Source organism: Dipteris shenzhenensis, chromosome 23, assembly GCF_047967505.1.
Source record: "Dipteris shenzhenensis isolate YYH24624 ecotype China chromosome 23, Dip_SZ_1.0, whole genome shotgun sequence".
In the NCBI taxonomy this organism is placed as follows: domain Eukaryota; kingdom Viridiplantae; phylum Streptophyta; class Polypodiopsida; order Gleicheniales; family Dipteridaceae; genus Dipteris; species Dipteris shenzhenensis.
The window spans coordinates 915,501-942,159 of NC_141618.1; the positions used below are offsets into that span (position 1 = coordinate 915,501).

A 26,659-nucleotide genomic window follows, 5' to 3' on the forward strand; every position below is an offset into this window, starting at 1 on the left:
TTATTAAAACAAGGGCTTTAATCAATTCTTTCCCTTATATTGGACTGGGATATTCGGTCGATGGAGTTGCGAGAGACCTTGAGAGGCCGATGTAGGTAGGAACAGGTTGCGTGAATCTCCATCACATGGAAAGGCAATTTGCAGCGCTACTTCTTTTGCTCAATTGACGGGCTCTCGAGCGCCAAAAGAGGGGTGGAGGGAAGGTGTGCGCACCTGGGTGTTGCTTTGGGCGAAGATGGAAATGTAGAGGAAGCATGGGGAGAGGCTTGTATAATAAGGCGCAAATTCATAAAGTGAAAGAATGGGTTACCCTAAGTAGAAGGGAGGCGGATGTAAGGTCCTTGTTTTTGGGTAGTCACCACCTTCGTCTTCACAAGCTTCGTCTTCGCGAAATGACAGTCAAGGGCGCCCTCCTTCGAGCTCGAGCTCGAGCTCACTCATGGCTTCTTCAGCAGTCCCCCTGCCCTCGCCTCCAGCACCACCCCTCCTTCTGCTCCTCCTCCTCCTCCGACCCTTCCCCTTCCCCTCCCTCTCCCCCCCCCTCCAATTTAATCCCTGGCCGCGCTGACGCCGCTGGCACCGCCCTCTACGCCGAGAGAATCGGCTCCGCTGCAGGTTGGTTCTTCCTTGCCTCCCTCTTCTTTCCAGTTTTTAGAGTTTTTTTCTTTACATTACACTCATTGTCGCTTAGCTTTGTGAGCGGTTTCGTTTTTGCTCGGGCTGTCATTCTTCCCAAGGTTCGATTGAGCTCTTTTGCAGAGCTTTTGGGGTTCTATCTTATCGTAGGACGTTTGAATTTTCGTTTTCCACATGGGACATTGACTTACCAACAACGCTCTTTAACTGCTTTGGAGTCTTAGTTTCATCTTGACGAACACGTCCTGCAAGAGTATATTTTTCATCAGTTTCCAGAATGATTGTGCATGCAGTGATCGCTCCAGCTCGCGCTAAACCGACACGCAATCCTCCATTGGTGGTTTTCATTGCTTTTCCGTGTATTGGCAGAGTGGTCAGCGATCGTCCCTTGCCATTGCAAGAGAATTGTAGTCTCGTGCTACACCTGAAGTAGGTGTCAGTATTTAAGTGACGAGAGGGATTAACCAGCTTATAAACGAAGGAGTGACACCTACCCATATGAAGCAGTCTAAAAAGCATGCAAACAGAATCCTGGGGCGTGTTATTAATTTATTGGAGCTTAAAGCATGGTAGACTCATGTGGAGGGGTAGCCTTACGCATGGTAGGTCACGTGGAGCGGTAGCCTTGAAATTTTCAGCAGACTGATTTGACAGAACAACTGGATAGTCATCTGGGTGAGATCGAACAGCATCTTGCAGCGAGTGAATCGAGTCCCATCCCCCATGTACGGGAGTGAAAGCATGTCCGCTGCGCAGAAATTCCATTTGCCTATTATGAAATAACAGCAGAAAGGAGGATAGATGGAAAGCATACCTGATGCTGACGTTTGACTTAGTTGTTATCCTTTTTCTAACACGAAAAAGTGGTGCCCAAGATCCATACCTTTCTCATGCAAGATTAGAAAACTCTTATCAGAACTACGTCGCTAGATGTTAGTGCTTTGGCGAACATTTTTAACCAAAGTTATTTTTCTTTTGTATGTGAAATTAGAATGTGTGTGTGTGTGTGTGTTTTCGTTACTACTCTTCAACCCTTGCCGGATCTTACCAATCGCCCCATCCATTGGTACTGCTCCCAATAAACAATAAGGTGGTGCCTTACTGTGTCGAGAGATGTGCCTAGTAGCCTTCATCTAGAATTTGATTAAAGCTGTCTCACAAACTTCTTTCCCTTACATATCCCAATGAGACTTTTTGGGGTATAGTCATACTATCATCGCAGGTCATCCGTGGGTTGTGTGATTTTTTGTATGCAAGACATCTGACAGGTGAACAAAGAGGATTTCGAATAATTATTGAACCCAAGCACATCCTAATTATGGACCTCTGAAAGTTTTAGGGTTATACTTGGCATCATTATGGTCCTGCAGGGTTGAGCATTTCTTGGCTTCCCAAGTACTTATCCCCCACAGTGGCCTATTTTCCTTTAGGGTTAAGGATTGTATTTTTACCCAAATAACGTCATTTTTAATCAAGGGTTTCTTATTTTAAAGAATCTTTTTCTCTTTCGGTCTCCATGTTTTTCTTCTATGCTAGTTTTGCCAAAAATGCATTCAGAAGGTCCATCATAATTCAATCTCATGAGCAGATATCATCTCTGGATGCTGTCGCCTGTTGTCAAGATTCCGGAAGGACTTTTAGAAAATTTTCTGAAGGCAGATTTCAGAAATATATCGAGTTTTTAAGTCCCCCCCCCCTCCCCCCTCTCTCTCTCCCGCCAACCGGGAAAATCTAAGTGTTTGTCTCTGGCAGTCTGCACCTTCTGCCATTTCTTCAATGGCGCTATTGGGTATCTGTTTTTTTCTCTCAGCCTTTTCAAGCCTCCCTTTTATCTGACTTAATACAATGCAGTCTGATAAACATGTGCTCTAAATGCTGTGTTTTATGCTCAGAGCAGTGTGCTTCCCTCTGTTCCTAGTGTAAGATGAAAACGCTGGTTCAGTTTGTAACCAAGCTTTTGCATCTTTATACAAAATGGCTGGAGCTGATCTCAATTCAACCTAACTATCTAGTAGTGTTTGTGTCAAGATCTCTTTCAATTGTAATACTCTGGCCATTCAAATCTGGCAACAGGCTTCTGGTTGGCAAATTGGACATGCTTCCACAACTTTTTGATTAGCCTTCTCCTTTAGTGCTAGCCTTCGTCATGGCTGAGCTTGCCCTTCACCTCCGGAGTGCCGACAGAAACTCAGTACGAAGACTTTGTATAAATAGATGCTCAAGTATGTGTGGGTGCGTGGATTTGTATGTGTGAGAATATTTTTATACTATGGTCTACACCCATTGTTGGGTGCTGATGACGTCAGTGGGGATGTCATAGTAGCTAGTCCCTGCTATGCATGATGGAGTTTATAGTTTTCAATCTTACGAGTGACTATCGTGAGATTGAAACTGCATTATGTTGTGTTTTTAGAGGATGAGTTTGGGAATGTTCCTGGATTCATCTAGGTATATGCTTCCACAACTTATCTGTGTGTTCTTTCTTTCAATGTTGATTTCATGCTGGAATTATTGAGCACACTATGCAGTTCATTTTTGGATGTTTTTCACCGGTGGACTTGTAACATTAGGAGGCCATGTGGTTGCCATTGGTGGCCAACAGGGAGTATTTTCTCAAGAGGAAAGCACATCTATTTGTTTCATTCTGTGCTTTATGCTGGAAGGCACAAGGTTATTTTACTTTGAGAAGGTGAGATGTTACTTTACTTGCTTTTTGTGGCCAACTTGTACATATCGGTATGTATATTTTGCAGGAGCTGGTCACTTCAGACACTTGAAAATAGGTGGTAAGGTTGGGGATCTCGTTGTCTCATCTCTTGGTGTTGGAACTTACCATGGCTCAGACACGGATGAAGTTGATAGGGAATACATAGAGTCGATAACAAGATGCTTGACCCTTGGTATTAATGTCATCGACTCGTAAGCATTCTCTTGCCCATGTCATACTTTTCTGGGGGACCAAAGATGCACTATTTGCTTTATCATAGTCTCATTTATACCCAAGGAATTTGGAAGGCATTTTTGTGTCACTAATAATGCATGCTCTTGTCTGATAGTATATTGTTCTACCTGAGGTTTTGCAGTGCAAGCAATTACCGTAACATGCGCAGTGAGTTGGCTATTGGTCAGTGCTTGTCAAGAGCCATTAATCAGGGGATTATTAAGAGGAATGAAGTGATTGTCTGTACAAAGGGAGGCTTTCTGTCTTTTGATTACAGGCAGAGTGTTGATCCTCGCACATACATCGAAGAGACATACATAAAACCTGGCCTTTTCCAGCAAGGTGAACTCTTGGGTGGATGCCATTGCCTTACAGTACCATATATTATGAACCAGGTGAAATGAAATCATCCTTTTATTTTTAAATTTAAAGTAAATAAATAAAATTAAATATAATGATAATAATTGTTTCCTTGTGTTTGCGTTGGTCTTTCATTTGTTTTCTTATATGTATGTTGGTTTATCTTTGTTTCCTTGTGTTAGCATTAGTTGTTGTTGTTGCTTCCCTTTTTTTTTTGGGTGTGGGGGTATGTTGTCATGGATATTTAATCTACGTTAACCTCTCTCTCTCTCTCTCTCTCTCTCTCTCTCTCTCTCTCTCATGCACGCATGCATTTCTTTTTCTTAGTTCTGCTTGTTTCTTTCCTTTTTGCTATTGAAGCTTTTGTTGTTTAGGTTGGGATTAAAAAACTTAGTAAGCTCTGGGTTTACCTAAGAGATTCGAAACCCAGATGGCAGCTTATGATTGGGTACTGTTTGGGTTTATAGCAAAGCTAAACGCAATGTGTATATATTATATTGTCCTTGCAATCACCAATTGAGAGAGCAAGAGATCTAAAGTTAAGATCTGTCAGAGTTCAACACTCAGTGAACTTGCTTGCTGATAGAAGAAGAGAGAGATAGATAACACTTTCAGAAGTGGAGAGAGAATATGCAGATGTACAGCCAGTAGTAGATCTCATAAAGATGTAGAAATCCTTACATATTAAGCTCGAACGGTGTACCTACATGTGGCTGCTCCCTAAAAGTATGAACAAAGATCTTTTATGTGACAGTCATCTTGCTGTCTGGATGGCAGCCTCAGTCCATCCCTCTACTGATGCTTCTACATCCAATAGTGTGTAGGTGTTGTCACGATCTGTGACGTATTCCTTTCTCTATTTCTAGACTTATGGATGGTTTGATGAATGGACACTTGTGGAAGGGTATGCCCTTTCGACGGGACACTTCCTATGGGGCACAACCCTTGCCCTTTCGACGGGACACTTCCTGTGAGGCACAACCCTTCACAAGAGACACTCTATTGAAGAGACATTTCTATTGTAATGTACCCTCTCATCAAGGGTCACACCCTTCACAAGGGGTACACACCTCTTCATGCACATACACTTTGGAGTACACACCTTTTCATGTGTAACTCTTCACTCTCTATATAAGAGAGGCCCAATTGTATGGATGACACACAACGGATACCCTACAGACATTCAAGCAATACAATTATTCCTTGTTTTCTGTTATTTCAGTCTCCTTTTTGTTCCTTAGCACATCTCTAAATATAGTAAATCTAGGATTTCTTACAGTGGTATCAGAGCAAATTTCGCTCCTGCCTGTAGGAAATGCCCTCCACCTTCTAGCGCCTATCTGATACATCTCTTTCCGCTAGGACATCTGTGCACATTGTGCATGGAAGAGATGGAGAGGATGAGTGTAAAAATTTTTAGCGCCAACCTTGCCTAAAGTCATCAATGGCCTCTCCATTTCCCACACATCATGAGTTGATGTGAATGGACACGACAAAAATCGTGTCTTTTCATGTGCTTGGGCTGTCCCAAAACCAAGGGACGCACCTTTTCCACCATCGGACACACCTTTTGATGAAGAGTCTTGACTCCTCACCCAAGGGACACACCCCATCGTGGAAAAAAGGACACACCTCTTCATGTGGGGACACCCCTTTTAAAAACAGGGACACACGCCTTCATGAAAAGGTGCACCTATTCCAAGGGTCACACCCTTTCGAATAGGCACACCTTTTGGCACCAAGCACTTATAAAAGGGCACCAAAAAGGAAAACCCAGCCCCATACCTTAGGTCTACCCTAGGTTACCCAAGGGTCAAATAAACCCACCTTTTAAATTTATTTTTCTTTGGGGCAACTACCCAACGTAGGCAGCACAAACGAAAAAAGGGCGCACCTTTTCAATGCCCATACAGATTTTTGTCAAACAGGTTGGCCTTGCTGCGCGGCCCATACCCTCGCCATTTCGCTGCCAGCCCTTAGCCTTGCCATTTCGCTGCCCTGCTCCCCTCGCCATATGCAACCCCTAGCCTCGCCAGTCTTTCGGCCCTGGTTCCCTGCTTGCAGCGCCAGATCAGCGATAGCCTCGCCAGCCTGCAGCACTAGATTCAGCGTCAGCCTGCCATTTCGGTCGCAAATCAGCCTTGGACGCCTGCAGCCTGGTTTCGCCATTGACAGCCTGGTTTCGCCAGTGACAGCCCGCAGCCTGGTCTCGCCATCAACCTGTTTCGCCATTGACAGCCTGCCCCCCTTGTTTCGCCACCTTTTCCTGCTAGTTCAGCAGCGGTTCAGCCCTCCTATCGCAATGCAGACAGCCTATTAAATGCGCCCTGTTCCTGTTTTCCAATCTGGACCAGCCAGCCCCAATCTGCTCCTCGCAACCCACTGCAACAAGGACCTCCGGACAGAAATCTGCAGGCCTTTTCTATGCAACAAATTGGCAGATTAAATCATTGCCAGGTGAATTCTTTCCATTCTACTTCTAAGGATTCTCTTGTCATTATCAAATTTCAGCAAATGAAAGACGCTCCCTTAAAGCATGGACACCCTTGGTAATTCACCCGGCATCTCAAGGACACCTCAGGCATCATCTACCACACAATATCGTGTTCAGATTGCACAACCAGCCCATTTCGGAGCTTTTGAATCGTGGATCTTCTGTCACGTGCCCTCCTAGTGATTTGGACCACATCCTATATCTTCTGCGTGAGGCATCTCAGTTACATTACTTCCTTAGCACAATCCAGGTTATGTTCCACGAGACACGAAGATACCCGGAACCCGATATTCCTCAAGAGTTTGCTATCCATCTTTGGAGAGAATTTTACACCTCACCTTCAGCATCTCTAGGGTACTCTTCACCTCCTTCAGCTCCCAGATATCCTCCTATACAGGTTGTACCTTCCCCAAGATAGTATTTACACTCTGAAGGCTCTCCTGGATATCCTCCACTTCCGACAGCAGCTCCCTATCCCTTCTCAGATCCGTGGACTCTGCAACCTACTCCTGTCCTCTCACGAGCAGTAACACCACTTTCGGCATCACCAGTGTTACCTCAGACATGACCTCCTTTACTAGACTTCCACGGGTGGTTCCATCTTGCCTCGCCTGCCCCCTCCAACATGAGCAACCTCATGGAGCAGCCCGAATCTTCTTCCAGGAATGGTAGAAACTAGAGCGCAAGTTTGCGCTTTTCTCACAGGGATCTCCGATATGTCGCAACGCTCGCGTGAAGCCTCTCCAGAGATCAAAGACTCAAGTCCAAAAAAGACCCCTGAAGTCAACGTACAAGGCGATACACTACTGCAACTTCAAATTTTCCAGCTTCAGGACAGCATCTCTGACTTGGTTCAGAAAGTCCAACAACTTCAAGATTCTAGCAGTACCACACATACAGAGGATGACGTGACGCAACCAGATGACTATGCGGATTCATTCCCACCAGAGGTAGAAAATACTAAACTACGTGCCCTCTACCGTTTACTTCAAGCTTCCAAAACTAAAAGTCTTGACATCAAACTTCCGGAAGCCTACACTAGTCAACGCAATCGCCATACAGTTGACCAATGGCTCGCAAAAATGCGCATGTATTTTGATACTGTTGACCTCATTGAAGGCAAAAAGATCGCCTTAGCAGCCTCCCTCCTCAAGGATACAGCTTTTCTATGGTGGCAAAGACGCTTAAAGGACGGCAAAAGTGTGTTAACATGGGAACGTTTTGAACACGTGCTCCGTAAGCAGTTCATATCTGCCAATGCGGACTTCCAAGCACGTTCAAAACTCCGACAGTTGGAGCAAACGGGCTCCCTGTCTTCCTACATCTCTCAGTTCACGACATTGGTGTTGGAGATTGATGGTTTAACTGAGGATGATCACCTTCATGCTTTCATCTCAGGCCTAAATCCCTCGTTACGCATTGATGTCCTTAAAGCAAACATCACCATCACAGCTGGCGCTATTGTTTACACAGAGCGCATTACAGATTTCCAAAACACAGGGAAGCAGAGTGCTAATCGCACACAGAACTCTACTATGGCCAAAGGTGCTTGTCCTCAAGATAACACCATGTTTCGAAAAAACTCCGGTAATCAAGGTCAGCGGCAGTCTCAATATCCCCAGAAGACTCAGAAATCATATGCTGGATTCCAACAGAAGCACTCCTCCAAGGATCGCGCCTCTTCTTCATAAAGTCATTACTGACATCCCCAACATAAAAGTGCGGCCACTGAGAAGAAGAACAACTCCAGCACAAAAGGACTTTGTACCATCTGTACAGGCGACCATAGATGGTTCGATTGTCCCAAGCGACCAAAGCAAAATTCCAATATGGAATCTAGCACTTCCCAAAGAGAAGATGCTACCCCAGCACAAGACAAGAAAGGCAAAGTTGTTCGAATGGCAAATACCATCCACCTGAGCCTTGCGAGCAACCCCGAACCTTCCCTGGCCACTCAAGTACTTTGTGTTCAAGGATTGATTCGTGGAACAACGGTCACTATCCTCATCGACAATATATAGTACTAAATTTTTTACAAAAAGGCGCTGACAGTTGGATTAGATTTCCACATATCGAGGAGTTCATGATCTGATTGATCACCAGTCCTAGTCTCATGGACTATCAGATTGAACTCGCAAATGGAACTACCTTCTTGTGCAACACCAGGATAAAAAACTTATCTTTTCGCATCCAACATTATACGGACAAGTTGAACTTCGACATCATGCCTCTTTCTCGGTACGATGTCATACTCGGATAACAGTGGCTCTACGACTATGATCCATCAATCAGTTTTCGCAGCCATACTATCGAGTTTGTCCACAGGGAAAACTTATTGAGCTAACTGGTTCTAGGGACTCTCTTTCAACCGCAGTTGCCTCTGCCCTACAAGTAAAGAAGTGGGTTCGTAAACGCCAAGTAAAGACTTCACTTCTGTTAGTTATGGCAGTAGAGGAGACACCAACAAAGGATCTTCCTGAATACTTCAACCAACCTTTTTTCCAACCCTACTTGGATATTTTTCCATAGGAATTGCCAAAGCAGTTACCACCTCGACGACCAGTGGATCACCCAATTGAACTTATTCCCAGCAGTAATCCACCGTCGAAACCTCCTTATCGGGTTTCTTACACTTAAAATGAAGAAATCCAAAGACAGGTCACCGAACTACTCGACAAAGGTCACATTCGGCCCAGTTGCAACCCTTTCGGATCTCCTGTACTACTTGTGGAAAAAAAGAATAAGTCAATGCGTCTCTGCATCGACTACCGAGTCCTCAACAAGCTCACTATAAAAAACAAGTATCCATTGCCTCGCATCGATGACCTCTTCGATTATCTTCTACATGCAACACAATTCTCAAAGATTGATCTTCGTTCAGGTCATCATCAAATTCGCATATGAGAAGGCGATGAGTACAAGACAGCTTTTTGAACAAAGTATGGACGTTATGAATGTTTGGTCATGCCCTTTGGGTTAAATAATGCCCCGGCCACATTCATGACACTAATGAACGACATCTTCAGGCCTTTCCTCGATAAGTTCGTCATCGTTTACCTCGATGACATCCTCGTTTTCAGCAGATCCCTACATGAGCTCAAACAACATCTTCACCAAGTTTTTGAAGTTCTCCGCGCAAATTCTCTCTACATCAACATTGAGAAGAGTGAGTTCTTCAAAACCCAACTCGAATATTTGAGACATGTTATTTCAGCTCAAGGCATCTCTGTGGATTCCAAGAAGGTCGAGGTAATCCAAAACTGGCCTACTCCTAAGAATGTTCATGATGTCCGCTCTTTTCTCGGATTGGTAAACTTCTACCATACAAAGGTCTATCAGTTTTCCGAAATCGTAGCTCCTATGTCCGAATTATTGAAAAGCACAGCAGTTTTTCAGTGGCTTCCCGAAACTGAGTTTTCAACAACTGAAGCAAGCACTCACTACCACACCAGTTATGGCTATTGCTGATCCAAACCTTCCATTTGAGGTCATGATCGACGCTTCCGACATCGCTACATGAGCAGTCTTGATGCAAGAAGGCAGAGTTATTGCTTTTGACACCCAAGCAAGCCATGGGAAAAGAAAAATAAGAGTCATGGATGAAGAAATGGATGCCTTGGAAGAATACAATTGGCTGCAAGTGGATTTATAAGGTGAAGCATAATGCAGATGGTTCTGTGAGCAGATGCAAGGCAAGATTAGTTGTCAAGGGGTATGCACAGACATATAGCATTGATTATGAAGAAACATTCAGTCGGTTGCAAGGATGGCTAGTTGGTAGTAGAGCCAACTCCTGAGGTATAAATCTCGGTTACAGTAAAATTGGACGTGACTTCCTCCAGGTATGTCTGAAATTCAAAATTCATAGTGGTGCTCTAGATGTGGAAGGTCCGAGAGAGAGAGAGAGAGAGAGAGAGAGAGAGAGAGAGAGAGAGAGAGAGAGGTTTAGTTAGGAGGGAGCAGTGAGACCTCAGAGTTGGACAGAGATGTGAGACGAGCTACTAGGTAGACGCTGGGCTGAGGCGGTATCCAAGAGATCTCGTGTACGGGAGTGGTTGCGTAGAAGACGAGAGGGCGCGAAGGAGAGCGGAGAGGAATGCGCTATGGGTTGAGTAGGGCTGCGATTTGGGTTGAGCTGTATTCGGGAGACTTAGAGGCTAAGTCATCTCTTCCAAAATAGAAGGGTGGGATTTCTAAATCCAGGTCTTTTTAAAAGCTTGCCTTATTCACTTTGTAGCTTGGCCGGCTTGCCTCACTGCCCTAGTCCATGGATTGCGTATATGTGATATCCCTCCATGGCACCCTCTTTGGATCCCATCACTTGGTACGGCTTGTTGCAGAGGACCGTACAAAACATCGCCATCACTGTTGAGCTTCGTTAGCCAGGATTCGCAGGGGTTTGTAGTTCATCAACTCGGCTGATTGTCAGCTTAGAACTAGCCTTTCTCCTCCTTAACCAACCTTGCTCTTTCTTCGTTATCTCCTACCATTAAGACAAGCTTCCCCTTCGTTTTAGACTCCTAGCTTCGAGGCCACCTTTACTTCTCTTCTCTAGACTACTCTCTTCAGCAAATCCAGTCTCGGTTATGGCCGATTCAGTTGAACCCAAACTTCAAGTGGGTGATCAAGATATGGATTACCATGGAGGGGACGGCCAGGGCCTCTACGATGATTTGATTACGAAGATTGCCTTCAGTGAATTCACCACTCTCGATGCGAAGTTTGAGCTGGTTAATGCGAATCAAACGGGGTTGACACAGTAACTCCAAGGGATTTAGGTTTTTGTCACGCTTTTGACTAGCATTGTTCAAGCACTCACATGTGCTTCAGTGTTGGGTCCGAACATTACACTAGACTCCTATCCCGGAGATAAAAAATCCATAACGAAGGAGGTGTTTGAGACTTGGTTGTACAAGTGGCAAGTACACTTTCAGTTTCACCCTTATTCCGATGAAAAGAAGATGCAACTTGCAGGAGGTTATTTATAAAGGAAGACGTTATTGTGGTGGAAGAAACTCCGACCAAAGCTTGCCACTTGAAGAGGTCTTCAGGAAAGAGTTTCTGAAGAAGGAGAAGGATTATGATATCGTAGGCAAGCTTAAGGCCCTCGATATGTCTAAGATGAATTTGACTTTTGAAGTTTATCTTTAGAAGTTTGATTTACAAACCAGATCTATAAAGATGGACCCCATCACTTTGTTGGGTTTCTTTGTGGATGGTTTGCTTGACTCGTACAAGCTTCAGATCAAGAACAACAAGTGTACCACTTTGCAAGAGGCCATGAACTATGCGCGCATCTATGATGATACTATGGCCAGCACAAAGGAAACCACTACTGTCGAAACGAGTGGGAAGAATAAGAGGAAGCTCTTCCAGTCAACAATTGGTACCGGGGAGTCGAAGTCAGTTGAGAACGCCTCCAAGAAGAACTCGACTCAGATGAAAAATGGTCGAGCTTGTTTCCTACAACCTTAAGCTAAAGAAAGGATGTTGTTTTATTTGCGAGGAGTGGGGTCACACTCGAAATGATTGTCCTAAGCGCAAGAACCAGATGAAAGCGCCGGGACCAAAGCTCCATGTGAGACAAGGCACCAAAGCTAAGGGAGCTAACCAAGCATCGATGACATGTATTTTTGTTACCACAATGTAAATATCCTAAGTCAAAGTACAGTTGATCATTTATTTGATCATAATTGAAGAGTTTTATATGTGTTAATTATGGTCAAAGAGTTCTTTTAATAGTCAAAGATACTTGACTTTGGTCAAGTAAACTTGACCTCGGTCGGGGAGACTTGGTTTATTACCAAGAGAGTTAACTACGGTTAACCAGAGAACTACAGAGCTGACTACGGTTAGAGAGTGTTGACTTCGGTCAATGAGACTTGGCATGCGCCAAGAGGGTTAACTTCGGTTGGAGAGTTGTGCCAACTTCGGTTGGAGAGACTTGGCTATAATTAAGGCGCCTCGACCCTTGGTCAAAGCTCCTTAATTATGATCAAGAGCGTTGACTTCGGTCAACCAAAGAATAAATATATATTTTTTATATTTGTTATGTGTGCACATGTGTTTAGTGGGGACGCCCACCGTGACTAGAACTAGTCCACAATGTGTTGTTTGCATGCAAAGCGCTAACAATTAATGGGTGCCATGGTGGTGCGCTTTAAATTAATTGTTGCAGGTACTAGGAAGAGTTATTTTTCTAAGCGCTACAGGAGCCTAATCAGAGTCTGGGAGGTGGTTCGCGTGACCAAGTGCTTCGAAGACTCCAGAGTCGCCCTTAGTGGCATGTAATTAGGAAAGTAGTGTAGAAATTGACAAGTGGCTTGTTGCCAAGAAGGGGAGCCTGAGAGCTCATGTAATGATTCATTCATTCATTTACGTTTTGGATTTTCATGTATGAACAGCTCTACGCTGAACTATGTACTTCATCTTCTCTCAAGTAATAAAATCCTTCGGGGGGGTCCAGCCCGACTGTTGTCCTGGGCCCTAGTGTCTCTGTTGAGAGAGGGAGAGAGGGAAAGAAATGAGAGTGCCTCTGCTGTATTTTACGACTGAGGTTACATTATATAGAGTGTTGTTGGTTGTTTTTCTGCAGGCAGTATTTCATTGGTATCAGAGCAAGGCATGAATTGCCTTCTATGGCAATCACGATCAGAGAAAATAATTCTTGTGTGACGATGGAAAAATGAGCAAGGGCTTTGCTCATAGTCTGACTGACAATATACTTGTAGGTTGACGAGAACGAGGAAGAGCAAAGAGGCTCCATTGATTTGGGCCTCGGGTTTCTGTGTGAAGGAAGTAACGATACTAATAGAGATAACGGATGCCTTCACACAGGTGCACATGGTGATAGTGTGATGGATTCGATGGGATTCGTGACGGACGTGATGGCGACTCCAAGGGTCTGTGCTCTCCATGCTTCAGGGTAGATCCAAGAGGCGCCTAACGGAAGAATTCGTAGCAAATGAAGTGCAAAGGTTGATCACGCTGGCCACACCTTCACGCGGATGCTTGGCGAAGGTGTGATGCGCGACGTCGTGAGAGAATCTATCGCCCGTCTTCAGCTAAGGTCTCACACCTTAGGTGACGTGGCTTTCGTGATGTGGCAGACATGTGTACTGCGCTGACGTAGCACCTAGCCAGGCAGCAAATGACGTGGCAGGTCAGCAGATGACGTGGCGCACACATGTGTGGTGCTGATGTGACAGGGCTGACAGGAGGCTGACATGGCAGACAGGTCAGCTGCTGATGTGGCAAACCAGTGGTTCAGTTAACTTTGGTTAGTTCACCCTGGTTAGAAGTTCAGTTAGTTGGTCTAACCAAACCAGATTGGTTAGACAAACCAGGTTTGACCAACCAACCTTGGCTGTAGTTAACCAGACCATAGTTGGTTAACTAGAATACAGTGGGTTGACTTCAGTTGGGAGCCAACCAAAGCAGACCAGAACTAGTCTGGTTAGAGTAACCAGCCAGTTACTTCATCTAGTTACTGTCCAAAAAAAAAAAGACAGTTACAGAGACTGTTTCTGCTAGCAGTTTTCAACCATCTGAGAGAGTAGTTACTGTCAGAAAAAGCAGAAAACAGAGAAAAATCAGAGATTTGCAGAAAAAGAGTATGCATGCCTTTGAGCAGTGAAAAGAGGGCAAAACAGATACTTTTTGAAGTCATTTGCAGTAGCCAGAAAAGGGGCATACAGCTTTAAGTTTATACATTGAGTTGACAGCCCAGTACTGGCATAGATTGTGAATGCAAGACACCTCTTGTTGAGGTAAATTTTCTCTTTGAAAAGCAAAGACAGCGTGCATCAGTTGCATACACAGTGTGTGAGAAACTTGCAGATCTCAGACAAGTTGTAAGAAAATGGCTCAATCACCTATCCAGTGGGATTCACAAGATAGGGATGTACATCCAAGACAAAGAAGTGTGCAGCAAACTCAACAAGAATTTGAGTAGATGGTATGCACTCGTATACAAGAGATGGAAATTCTCAGAAAGGATCCAAGAGCTCAACATTTGTTTCAAGCAGAAGCTATGCCTAATGCAGCATATGATGTGCCAATGCCAGAGGCACACTCTCGTGTACAGCTAGAGAAAGAGAGATCTCATAGGGGACGGTCTCATAGCAGGAAGAGATTGAGGCATCATTACCGATCTCCCAATCCTTCACCGTTTACCTCGAGCTCGACTTCTGTATCATCTTCTTTATCAGATAAACCATCAAGGAAAAGAAGGAAACACAAGAAGTCTAGGAAGAGTAAGTCTTCTAGAGAGACCTAGGAATTCAAAGAGGGAGGTAAATCTGTCAAGTTTATGACCTACAATGGACAGTATGGTTATACAGACAAAGCATTGCAGCTCATCACGCAGTTTGATGCTGCATTCGGTACAGAGAAGTTTTCAGAATCCTCCAAATTAAGAATGGTCAGTTTACACTTGACAGCGACAGCTAGTGCATGGTGGAGTGCACAGACCACAGATGGGTCAGCCCCAAAGAAGTGGAAGGACTTCAAGAAAGCCTTCTACCAGCAGTTTATGCCTAAACAGTTTAGAGATCATGTTCTTCAAGATTGGGACAGTTTGCATATGGATGCAGGAGATACAGTGGATGTGTACAACCAAAAGTTTTGGGATGCTTATTTGCAGGTTGCACCTTTCAAAAAGATCTCCAAAGGAACCCAAATGAGAAAGTACAAAGCAAGTCTCAGTCCAAGAATCCAGGCAGTAGTAAATGTTGTCCAAGGGGTTAATTTAGCCCAGTTCTTCTCCTTTTTGTTCCCCTGTACTGCTAGTATATAAGAAAGATGGCTCATTCCATATGTGCGTCGATTATCGCGCACTGAACAAAATGACCATCAAGAATAGATTCCCTATTCTGTGCATTGATGATGTGCTGGATCAGTTAAATGGAGCTTCGGTTTTGAGCAGGATAGACTTAAAGAGTGGCTATCACCAAGTGAGGATACAGCCTCAGGATGTGCACAAGATAGTGTTCCGCACTACTTTTGGGTTGTATGAATATCTGGTGATGCCTTTTGGATTGACCTATGCCCCAGCTACCTTCAATAGGATGATGGATCGTATCTTCCGACCCTATAGACAGTTCACAGGTATCTTCTTCGATGACATAATTGTCTTTTCTAAGTCCGAAGAAGAGCACAAGGAACATCTTGCTATAGTGTTCAAGAGCTGGGAAATCATCAGCTCTATGCAAACAGCAAGAAAAGTGAATTCTTCGAGGAAGAAATCCATTATCTGGGGCATATAGTATCCAAGAATGGGATACAGATGGATCCAGCAAAGATCCGTGCCATTTAGGAATGGCCAGAGCTGAAAACTGTGCATGAAGTTCGAAGTTTCCTAGGCCTGTATTCTTACTACAGAAGGTTTATCAGGCATTTTGCGGATATAGTTGCTCCACTCCACGATCTTACTAAGAAAAATACAGCTTTCAGATGGGGAATTCCTCAAAAGACAGCCTTCACCACACTCAAGGAGAGACTGACTACAGAGCCAATCTTAATCGTTCCAGATTTATATCAACCATTTGATGTGCATTGTGATGCTTGTGGGGAATGTGTTGGGGCTGCATTGCATCAGAATGGTCATGTAGTGGACTACGAGAGTAGGAGACTCTGGGATGCAGAGAGATATCTGGGAATCTATGAGAAAGAGTTATTGGCTGTAATCCTTGCCATCCATACCGGAAGCATTCATTTTCTTTTGGGTGGCAGATTTTACTGTTAAAACATATCACCAAAGTCTGAGATACTTTGTAACTCAGACAAAACTTTTCGAGAAGCATATGAAATGGGCAAATATGGTGTCAATGTATCATTTTCAGATTGTCCATACCCCAGGAATTCGGAACAGAGTAGCAGATGCCTTGTGTCCCGAAGACTCTAGGTTAATAATGTGACTATTGCTTATCATCAGGACCTGGAAGGCATGAGGGAGCAATATGCTAATGATGCAGATTTTGGTGAGATTTTACAGTAGATGCACGAGGGGCAGTCCACCAGTCACTATTTCCTGAAAGATGGGTATCTAATGAAAGATGATTGCCTATGCATCACCCAGGAGATGAGGAAAAAGATTTTGGAGGAATGCCATGTACCTCCCTATGCTGGACATAGAGGAATTACAGCAACAACTCTAGCACTAGAGAGGTATTTCTTTTGGCTAGGGATGCTGAAAGATATACATCAGTTTGTTACTGAATGCCTTACGTGTCAAAAAGTGAAGTATGATAGACGGAAGGCACCTGGCCTGCTTATGCCTCTTCCCGTGCCTCAGGCACCATGGGAAAGTATTACAATGGACTTCATTTTTGATTTGCGAAGATCAAAGTCAGGGAATGATGGGATTTGGACTATTATTGATAGATTCAGCAAGCAAGCTCATTTCATTCCGGTTCGCAAAACCATAAAGGCAGATCATATGGCTAAGCTTTTCGTGGCACAAACCTTTAAGCACCATGGTATGCCTAAGTCCATTGTCAGTGATCGAGATCTTAGAATGACCACTCTATTCTGGAGAGCTTTATTTGATAACATGGGGTCGAATTTGAATTTTTCTTCTTCTTTCCATTCCCAGATAGATGATCAAAGTGAAGTAGCAAATTCTACAGCATTGGATATGCTGAAATGCTATGTGGGTGACCAAGGTTCAGATTGGGAAAAGTACCTACCATTGATAGAGTTTGCTTACAATAATACAGTACACAGCTCTACAGGGATAGCCCCCTTTGAGGTCATCTATGGAAAGGTGATTTTGCCACCTATCCTGAGGACCAAGGACGAAATATTTGCAGCTGATCAATTTGTGAGAGACCTCCAGACAGCTTACAGCCAAGTCCGAACAGCAATCGAAAGGCCTCAAAAGAAACATAAAAGAGCTGTAGATAAGCATAGGAGACAGTTAGATCTCAAGGAAGGGGATTGGGTACTTTTGAAGTTTGGAAAAGCTAGGCTCCGCAAGTTTAAAGGCAAACAGAAAGTGTATGCAAAGTTATCTCCCAAATACTATGGTCCTTTCAGGGTTACAGAAAGAATAAATGAGGTTGCATATAGGTTAGCATTGCCAGAGCATTGGAGGATTCACAATGCATTCCATGTGAGTCTCTTAAAGAAATTCTAAGGGCCAGAGCCTACAGAGCCAGTATCAGAGGATCCACCAGAAGTGGATGAGCTGGAGGAGGTTCTTCAGCCAGAGCAAATTGTGTACCATATTGTACGCAAAGGCCCTCAGGGCAAGGAGTTTTACAGGTATCTTGTAAAATTCAAGAATTATACGGCATTAGATGCCAAGTGGATGGACGAAGGCATGTTATCCGATCATCCACAGCTTTTGGATGTTTACAAGGAAGCTTTTCAGTTAAGGTCAACTGAATAGAAGCCGAGGGGATGTTACCACCATGTAAATATCCTAAGTCAAAGTACAGTTGATCATTTATTTGATCATAATTAAAGAGTTTTATATGTGTTAATTATGGTTAAAGAGTTCTTTTAATGGTCAAAGAATTGACTACGGTCAAAGATACTTGACTCTGGTCAAGTAAACTTGACCTCGGTCGAGGCTTATGGTCAAAGATACTTGACTCTGGTCAAGTAAACCTGACCTCGGTCGAGGAGACTTGGTTTATTACCAAGAGAGTTAACTACGGTTAACCAGAGAACTACAGAGCTGACTACGTTGAAAGAGTGTTGACTTCGGTCAACGAGACTTGGCATGCGCCAAGAGGGTTAACCAGGGTTAATCAAGATGTGTCAACTCTGGTTGGAGAGACTTGGCTATAATTAAGGTGCCTCGACCCTTGGTCAAAGCTCCTTAATTATGATCAAGAGCGTTGACTTCGGTCAACCAGAGAATAAATATATATATTTTTATATTTGTTATGTGTGCACGTGTTTAGTGGGGACGCCCACCGTGACTAGAACTAGTCCACAATGTGTTGTTTGCATGCAAAGCGCTAACAATTAATGGGTGCCATGGTGGTGCACTTTAAATTAATTGTTGCAGGTACTAGGAGGAGTTATTTTCCTAAGCACTACGGGAGCATAATCAGAGTCTGGGAGGTGGTTCGCGTGACCAAGTGCTTCGAAGACTCCAGAGTTGCCCTTAGTGGCATGTAATTAGGAAAGTAGTGTAGAAATTGACAAGTGGCTTGTTGCCAAGAAGGGGAGCCTGAGAGCTCATGTAATGATTCATTCATTCATTCACGTTTTGGATTTTCATGTATGAATAACTCTACGCTGAACTAAGTACTTTATCTTCTCTCAAGTAATAAAATCCTTCGGGGGGGTCCAACCCGACTGTTGTCCTGGGCTCTAGTGTCTCTGTTGAGAGAGGGAGAGAGGGAAAGAAATGAGAGTGCCTCTGCTGTATTTTACGACTGAAATTACATTATAGAGAGTGTTGTTGGTTGTTTTTTTGCGGGTAGTATTTCAATTTCTGTAAATGTCATTACCTACGCACTTTCTTGTAATTGCACTTTTAATAATTCGTTATTTGGTCCCCAAGGTCTTTTCTAAGCTTATGGAGAAGTAAGGGACCAAAGAGTTTACATTCTCTTTGACCCGGGCAGCTCTCACAATTTTGTGAACTATAAACTTGTGCAGAGGATCTACTGTCCGTTCTAGAGGTAAACCTTCCGATAGTTGAGCAGGGAATAGATCCGTGAAATCATCTAACAACGTTCTCAATTCACGGTGTTCAAACACGCTTAAATCATTAACAGAGACAACAAATGAAGAAAGCGGAATTAAAACACACTAATACACATCATAATGAGAAGTGTTTATTATATTCTGAAGCTGCATCGCAAATACAATAGGTCCTTGAGAAGAGTGAATATTATCACATTGAATACGAAATTGGGTATCCTTATCTAAAAAAGAGAGTGTATGATCTTTCCATCCAATCTGAATATTGTGGGTTTTAAACCACTCTATTCTGATTAACAAGTCCACATGTTTGAAGTGCATGACATAGCACATAAGAGCAGCTGTGTAGTCTTGAATCCAGATAGAAAGTTTGTCGGTCTTACGATCCTAAACTGCTTCCCAGCTGGAAGCTGCACCTCGTAGCCAGCTGGAAGCTGCACCTCGTAGGTGTGATCGCTAGGTGTTGTGGACACGCATATATTTAGTACTTGGGACTCAACCTATTAGTATTTCATCTTATAGGATGAGCTAACTCGAGGAGGATGAGCTAGCTTCACAGCTACAAGATTATTTGAATATGGGCTATATTCGTCCAAGTAAATTACCCTGGGGTACACCTGTCCTCTTAAGAAAGAAGAAAGATGGTTCGTGGAGAATGTGTGTAGATTATAAACGATTGAATAAAGTGACAATTAAGAATAAATAGCCTCTTCCTCGTTCAGATGATTTGATAGACCGATTGGTCAGAGCGAAGTACTTCACTAAGATTGATTTGCGTACGGGTTATCACCAAATCCGTATCTATGCTAAACACATAGAACCGCTGTCCGAACTAGGTATGGTCACTACGAGTTTCTCGTATTACCTTTTGGTTTGACCAATGCTTCTGCTACCTTCTAGAAAATAATAAACGATTTGTTCAGAGATTATTTAGGTAAATTCGTTGTCGTGTTCTTAGATGACATCTGGTATATAGCCGATCGCTGAAAACAAAAAGCGAGGAGCTGAATGGCCCGTTTTTCTTTTAGTTTTAAAAGAGAGTTTGATTGAGTATGCTTGTGCTTTCTAAGTTAGGATTGTAATTTTGCCTCTTTGTAGGAAACGATACATAAGTGTAAAGGGTCCTTTTACCTTTTTATGTTTTAAATAAGAGAGAGAGAGAGAGAGAGAGAGAGAGCTAATTCCAATTTTTTGAAAGATTTTGTTTTTTGTTTCTTGACTTGCTTGTTTATTTTGCTTAGTCACCTTCTTTCTTTCTTCTTTTTATCTTGTTTTCTTTCTCTTTTGTTTATTTGACGTACTTCAGTAAGCACTGGGTTTGCCCAAGAGACTCCGCAAGTCTTTAGAAACCCAATATAGTTGCTTATGCTTGGGCACTGATGACGACATAAGTGTTGCTTTGCTTGCTAAGTATGTTTTCCTTTTGTTTTTCATAAAAGTTTTTGTTACCTCTTTTTTCTTCTCTTTCATTTTTCCTTTTATTTTTTGTGTAGATTTTTTGTCTTTAGAACAAAATTTAAATTTGTATGGTTGGACTTATTGTAGTCTTACAAAGGTATATATATATATAGCCGATCGCTAGGAGATCACATCGGACACCTTAGGATTGTCTTAGTTATTTTAAGACAGCACAAGCTTTATGCCAAGATAAGTAAATGTGACTTCTTTATGAAGGAGATCATTTTACTTAGGACCCAAGATTTCTTTTGAAGGCATTAGCATTGATTTAGATCGTATCCAAAAGGTTTTTGATGGCCCATCCCTCAGATAGTGAAACCGTTCTTTCTCTGTGCGTGATTATTCGCACAATACGGTACCTTGGAGCAACATATTGAAAGGTCGTGGACGCAGGTCCACCCAGTCGATCTCTTGGAATGATGCATTGAATAAGGCTTTTGAGACCTTGAAGCAAACTATCAAGGAAGCTTCTATTCTTGCATTACCCGATCTTACCTGGCCTTATGTTCTGGAAGCCGATGTGAGTGAATTTGCGATTGGGGCAATTTATTCCAAGAGGGTAGACCTGTAGCTTTTGAAAGTAAAAAGCTAGATGACACCCGATATTGTTGGCCCACACTAGAAACAGAATTGTATGCAGTTGTGTATGCTATAAAGGTTTGGCGCCACTACTTGTATGGTTCCAAGTTTCTTGTATTGACAGATCATCAGTCAATCAAGTGTGATGGGATTGGATCTTGCAACTTCAACCTGGCTCATCGTGGAAGTGGGGGCAAAGGTTTCATTAATCTATCTCCTTTTGCTAAGAATAGCCCTTGGCCATAGTCGCCAACCGAAACGGAAATGAAGAAACGGAGTTTCCGGCCCCTGTCGAAACGAAAACGGAAGAAATGGTGTATAAAATTTTATTGTTTATACATAATATAATTATCAATAGAGTGCAAATCGTACATAATACAATTATCTATACTTGAAGCATCATGCATGCTTCTATGATTCTAAATTCCTATGATGATTGATCTATCTCGTATCATCTGTTATCCATGAATGATGCTTCAACAATCAACATGTGTCATGAACTAAGTTCTAAGTTCCAAGTTCTAACAAGTTTGAAGTTATCACAATCTGAAGTTTGAGAGGGAGGATGGAGAGTTGAGAGGGAGGATGGAGAGGTGAGAAAGGATGGAGAGGTAGAAAGAGGATGGGGAGCTGAAAGAGGATGGAGAGGTAGAAGGAGTCGGAGGAGGAGGATGAGAGGTACAAGGAGGATGGAGAGGTAAGAGAGGAGAGGTAGTGGAGGGATGGAGAGTAGGCTAAAGATGGAGAGCAATCGCCAACTTGCAGGATGGAGAGGAGGCTGCAGCCTGTAGGGTAGAGAGCAACCGGCAGAATGGAGGGATGGAGAGGAGAGCAGGCTGCGGGTGCCAGGGCACAGGAATCAAAGATGGAGAGGTTGGAGAGCAGCAGCACAGGAGGCGGTGGAAACGATGACAAGAGGCGACGAATCGGCAAAAAACTTTTTAATCAAAAGAGGGCAAAAAACAATTTAATCAAAAGAGAGCCAACCACCCCAACAAAACAACAACAACAACAAAACCACCCCCACCCAAAAAAAAAAGAGGGTATTACGAAATTGAAGAAACGCCGTTTTCGTTTTGCCGTTTTTGTTTCCTGGCAAGAAACGGCCGTTTCTTTCTTGCCAGGCCGTTTCTTGCAACTATGCCCTTGGCAACCAACCTTGCCTTGTACCTGTCAATGGTACCATCAGATCTTTTTATCTTGTACACCCACTTTGTCTCAATAGCTTTCTTTCCTTTGGGCAAATTCATCATTTTGCATGTATCGTTCTTCATGATAGTATCCAATTCTAACTGCATGGCCTCATCAAATGCTCACTGTCTTGAGCAGACTCAAAACTGCTTGGTTCTTTTGTATCATACAGTAAAGTCATCCAAGCTGAATCAACCAAGTTTGCTCCACTTGTCCCTCTTGTGCCAGCCCTTGTCTGGCTGGAAAGTCTGCTGTCTTGCAAAGTCTATAAAAGCCATCTACGGACTGTTCTAGCTTCTAGTGAAGCAGCCCTCCCTTCTCTAACAACCTTCTGCACATCCTCATGTTTGATAGGCTTATCCTGGACGTGACCTGAGCATCCAAAGGCTGCTGTGCATCAGCATGTGCAGGCTGAATACTTTGTTACTCCAAGAGGAACATCAGGTGGTGTTGTTTCATTGGCTGCTCATTTTGGTTGGAAAGTAGATTAGTTGGATATTAAAACAGCCTTTCGCAATGGGGACAGGAAGAAGTGTATGTGAAGAAGGAACATAAAGTATGCAAACTCCATAAGGTGCTCTATGGGATGAAACAAGCCCCATGGGCTTGGAATAAGGGAATTCATACTTTTTTGACCAATTAGGGTCTACAGAGTATTCCACCTGAGAGTACCCTTTATGTCCAGAAAGACAAAAAGGATTGTTTGTTGTCATTTTGTATGTGGATGATATGGTGCTCACAGGCACAAACAAAGAGAGAATTGCAGAATTCAAGAAGGATCTTGAAGCTTGATTTGAGATGTCTGTTCTGGTTTGCTGTACTATCAATTTATGCAAACGAGTGAAGGCAGTGTGCTCAAACAGTCAAGGCACTGTTACAAAGGTATATGCAGCCCATAAACACAGCATTGGTATATGACAGCCCAAAAACACAGCATTGGTATGCTGTAAAGCATGTTTTCAGATATTTGCAGGGTACTAAGTCTCTTGATCTGTTCTATGCCAAAAGGGTCACTTTGACTTGCATGCTTTCAGTGATTACATTCCACCAGTGGAGATTGTTTCTTTAGGGGCAGTTCATGCATTTTTTGGTTGAACAAGAAATGTAGAATTGGAGTACAATTGGAGTACAGGGAAGTGTTCACAACTACAATTGAATGTGTATGGCTTAGGAGATTGATGGTAGATCTTTGTGGTGGTTCGTAGCCATCTTCTCACATTGCAAATCTTTTCAGCAAGTCCCTATCTAGAGAAAAGTTTGAAGCTTTCCGTAGAGCTTTGGGCTTAATTCCATTTGGCGATTGAGATCTCTCCTTGTACACTAGGACATTGTCATTGCAGGGGGTTGTTGGAAATATTGTCAAATTCAGGGCAGTGGCCAATGTGTTGGTTACTTTTTTCTCCTAAGGTTTAACATTTTGGGTTTTAACATTTGATAGGTTAGGGTTGAGTTAGAAGTTGCGTGAGTTTTAACTCACCCAGCGTTTAAACAGTTGATAGCCCTCTTGAATCTCATTCTTGAAATTTCAATTCAGGTCAGCTCCACGTTTTTGAGCTTTTTCTATCTCCAAAACCTCACACGGTGAAGAGTTAAAGGGCACATGTGGAGGCAAAATGCTTCAAATGAGAGGAGGGCTTAGGTGGATGGGCACAAGCATGAAAGCTTCAAGCATATATTGAATCTTGCTAAGATCGAAGATGATGATGAGTGCAAGTGACAATGAGTATTGTGAACCGCAAAAAGCGCTGTTGCAAAGATCGTAACCTACTAGAAAACTTGAAAATGTGGGAAGTACGACTTCACCCGTAGGGAATCAAAATGACCCCAAGCCACAGATTTGCTATCAATTTTTGAGATCTAATGACTTAGAGAGTGCATTGAAAGGAGTAGACTAATAAACATAAATGTGAGCAAAATTGTGTATATGTCCTGGAAAAGCTGAGCACATGTAGAAACAAATTGATATAATTGATCAATAACTGATGTGTACGTAGACGTTCTAAATTGAGGCAAGAGAGATGCTCATGCACATTCATACTCACACAGATACATATATTACCTTCTAGAAAAAACATCACACATTTATACTTGTGCATGTTCATTATTGTATGTAAATGCATGCGTGTGTACGCGCGTGTCTCATTGCTTCACCCTTCTTTTAGGGGGTTGCAAATTGTAATATTACTCTAACTTGACTTCACCCAAAAAACAAAAGAGTGTGTGTGTGTGTGTCTCTCTCTCTCTCTCTCTCTCTCTTTCGACACACGTGCACATACGAACTCATGTGTGCATGTGTACATACATACATACATCTCTCTATCTACACATGTGCATGCACACACATGTATATATAAGTAAGTGTACACGTATATTGTATATACATACATATGCATGTGTGCATGCATGCGAGTGTGTGCGTGCACACATGTATGTATCATACATGTACATGTACATATACATATGCACGTGCAAACGTGCACACACATGTATGCATACACAATACTTGTCTGTCTATGTACATTGTATTTACCTATTTATAGATGTATGTAATATTGTATGTATAGATGTGCATGGGTGTGGTCCACTCGTGCACGCACACGCACGGGGATGCGCACATGCATAGACACACCCACACCCTCTCTCTCTCTCTCATATATATATCCATGTGCATGTGAACATATGCCCACGAGAGAGAGAGAGAGAGAGAGAGAGAGAGCGGGAGGGAGGGAGGGAGAACCAAGCTTGGACATCACATGGCAGCCATGTGACCATCTGTGAAATAAACTTTTTGGAAATATATCTGTCACGAAAAAGGAAAATAAAAATGAGAGAGAACCATGGTAGTCGACTACCTTCTAATGGTTGTCCATTTTGGATGCAGTTGGAGTTGAGCAGAAGAAACTTTGGCTTGGAGACGATTGACGTTTATCTTCTTCACAATCCAGAGCTTGAGCTTGCTGTTGCTCCATACCGGCGCCAGGAGGTTCTTGGGCGCATTAAAAAGGCATTTTCTGCGCTTGAGGATTGCGTTGACAATGGGAAGATAACAATGTATGGTATAGCCAGTTGGAATGCGTTTCGAAGCAATTCTGGATCCAAGAATTATCTCTCACTTGAGGAGCTAGTATCTTTTGCCAAAGAAGTTGGTAAGTTCTGGGTTCTTGACAACCTTTCAGTGTGTTTGTTCTTGGAATGTCCAAGTTGGCAATGTGGGAGAGCGTTATCACTTGAAAGCCCAAATTTATTTAACTGCTTTGTTATAATTTACATTGAGCAGGATTATGTGATTTTCTAGGATTTTGAAAGTGTCAATTATTTTACTTAAAACACACAGGTGGAGATAACCATCGTTTCAAAATTGTACAAGCGCCTTTTAACTTGACGTTGCAAGAAGCTGCTAGCTCACCAATGCAGGTTGTGAAGGGCCGACGGCTCCCTCTATTTCATGCTGCCAACCATCTTGGTCTTTCAGTCATTGCATCTTCCTCCTTGAATCAGGTGGAGTGCCTGTATATTTTGTGTTTTGATTCATTATAATATTATGTTGAATGCCTTGTAGTGAATTGATTGAATACCTTGGCTTGACAGAACTTAAGGTTTACGAAATCTGGATTTGTACTGTATGCAGGCTAGTCTTTGCAAGGGCTTACCTGCTCAAATACGAGACAAGTTCCCTGAGCTTGGGGATCAGCGGACAGATGCACATTGTGCTCTCCAGTTTGTTCGTACAACTCCTGGTGTTTTGACAGCCTTGGCAGGTATGCGCAATTTGATGCATGTTGAAGAGAATGCTGGGATTGTTGGCCGCCCTTCAAACAGTCGCTGAGTTTTTAAGTTGGGGTGCGCACTTTATGCTGGGAGTTCTCAAATGATAGAAACATATAAAGCTCCCTGGACAGCATAATACCTGACCTTGTCATTTTGGGACTTCTTTTGGCATCCTCTTCACTGTAAGAACTCCTCATGAGCTCATACTGGGTTTAACATCAGGCTATGAAGTAGTTTGCTGAATGTTTCTGTACGGAATTTCGCGAGTCCGTGGATTCAATGTATCTTTACCTCAATTATGACATTATTTGTGAAACATCGGAAGTGTTCATATGTGAGCTGTCACTTCAAAGATTTTCTAAAGAGGTTGTCTCAACAGGCAGTTTAATATATTTATCAAATCTGTTTAAGAATGGTACACTTTGTGTAAAGAAATTCTTGTGTAGCATAATGTATCTCTCTTAGAAAGAAGGTTAATATCGAGATTGTGACTTTATGCGTTAGAGGAGGAAGAAGATGATAAGTAGTGTGGAGAAAAACCATGATTGAGGCTTTGCTAGGACCACTGG

General features: G+C 42.9%; 1 protein-coding gene across 1 annotated transcript; it reads left to right on the plus strand.

The window, feature by feature from the left end:
- Positions 1-321: 321 nt before the first annotated feature.
- On the plus strand, positions 322-26,659 carry LOC147886833 (uncharacterized). The gene is made up of 6 exons (XM_087394388.1): positions 322-615; positions 3,390-3,555; positions 3,720-3,972; positions 25,204-25,468; positions 25,657-25,820; positions 25,951-26,659. The coding sequence occupies exons 1-6, from the start codon at positions 393-395 to the stop codon at positions 26,146-26,148; spliced, it is 1,269 nt and encodes a 422-aa protein (XP_087250514.1). The 5' UTR covers positions 322-392; the 3' UTR covers positions 26,149-26,659.

What these genes read in the sequence shown, in the direction of transcription:
- LOC147886833 (XM_087394388.1), top strand. Translation starts at nt 393, where the DNA reads ATGACAGTCAAGGGCGCCCTCCTTCGAGCTCGAGCTCGAGCTCACTCA. An exon ending in TACCATATATTATGAACCAG is followed by an intron (nt 3,973 to 25,203) that starts GTGAAATGAAAT and finishes TTTTGGATGCAG; the next exon opens with TTGGAGTTGAGCAGAAGAAA. An exon ending in ATCTTTTGCCAAAGAAGTTG is followed by an intron (nt 25,469 to 25,656) that starts GTAAGTTCTGGG and finishes TAAAACACACAG; the next exon opens with GTGGAGATAACCATCGTTTC.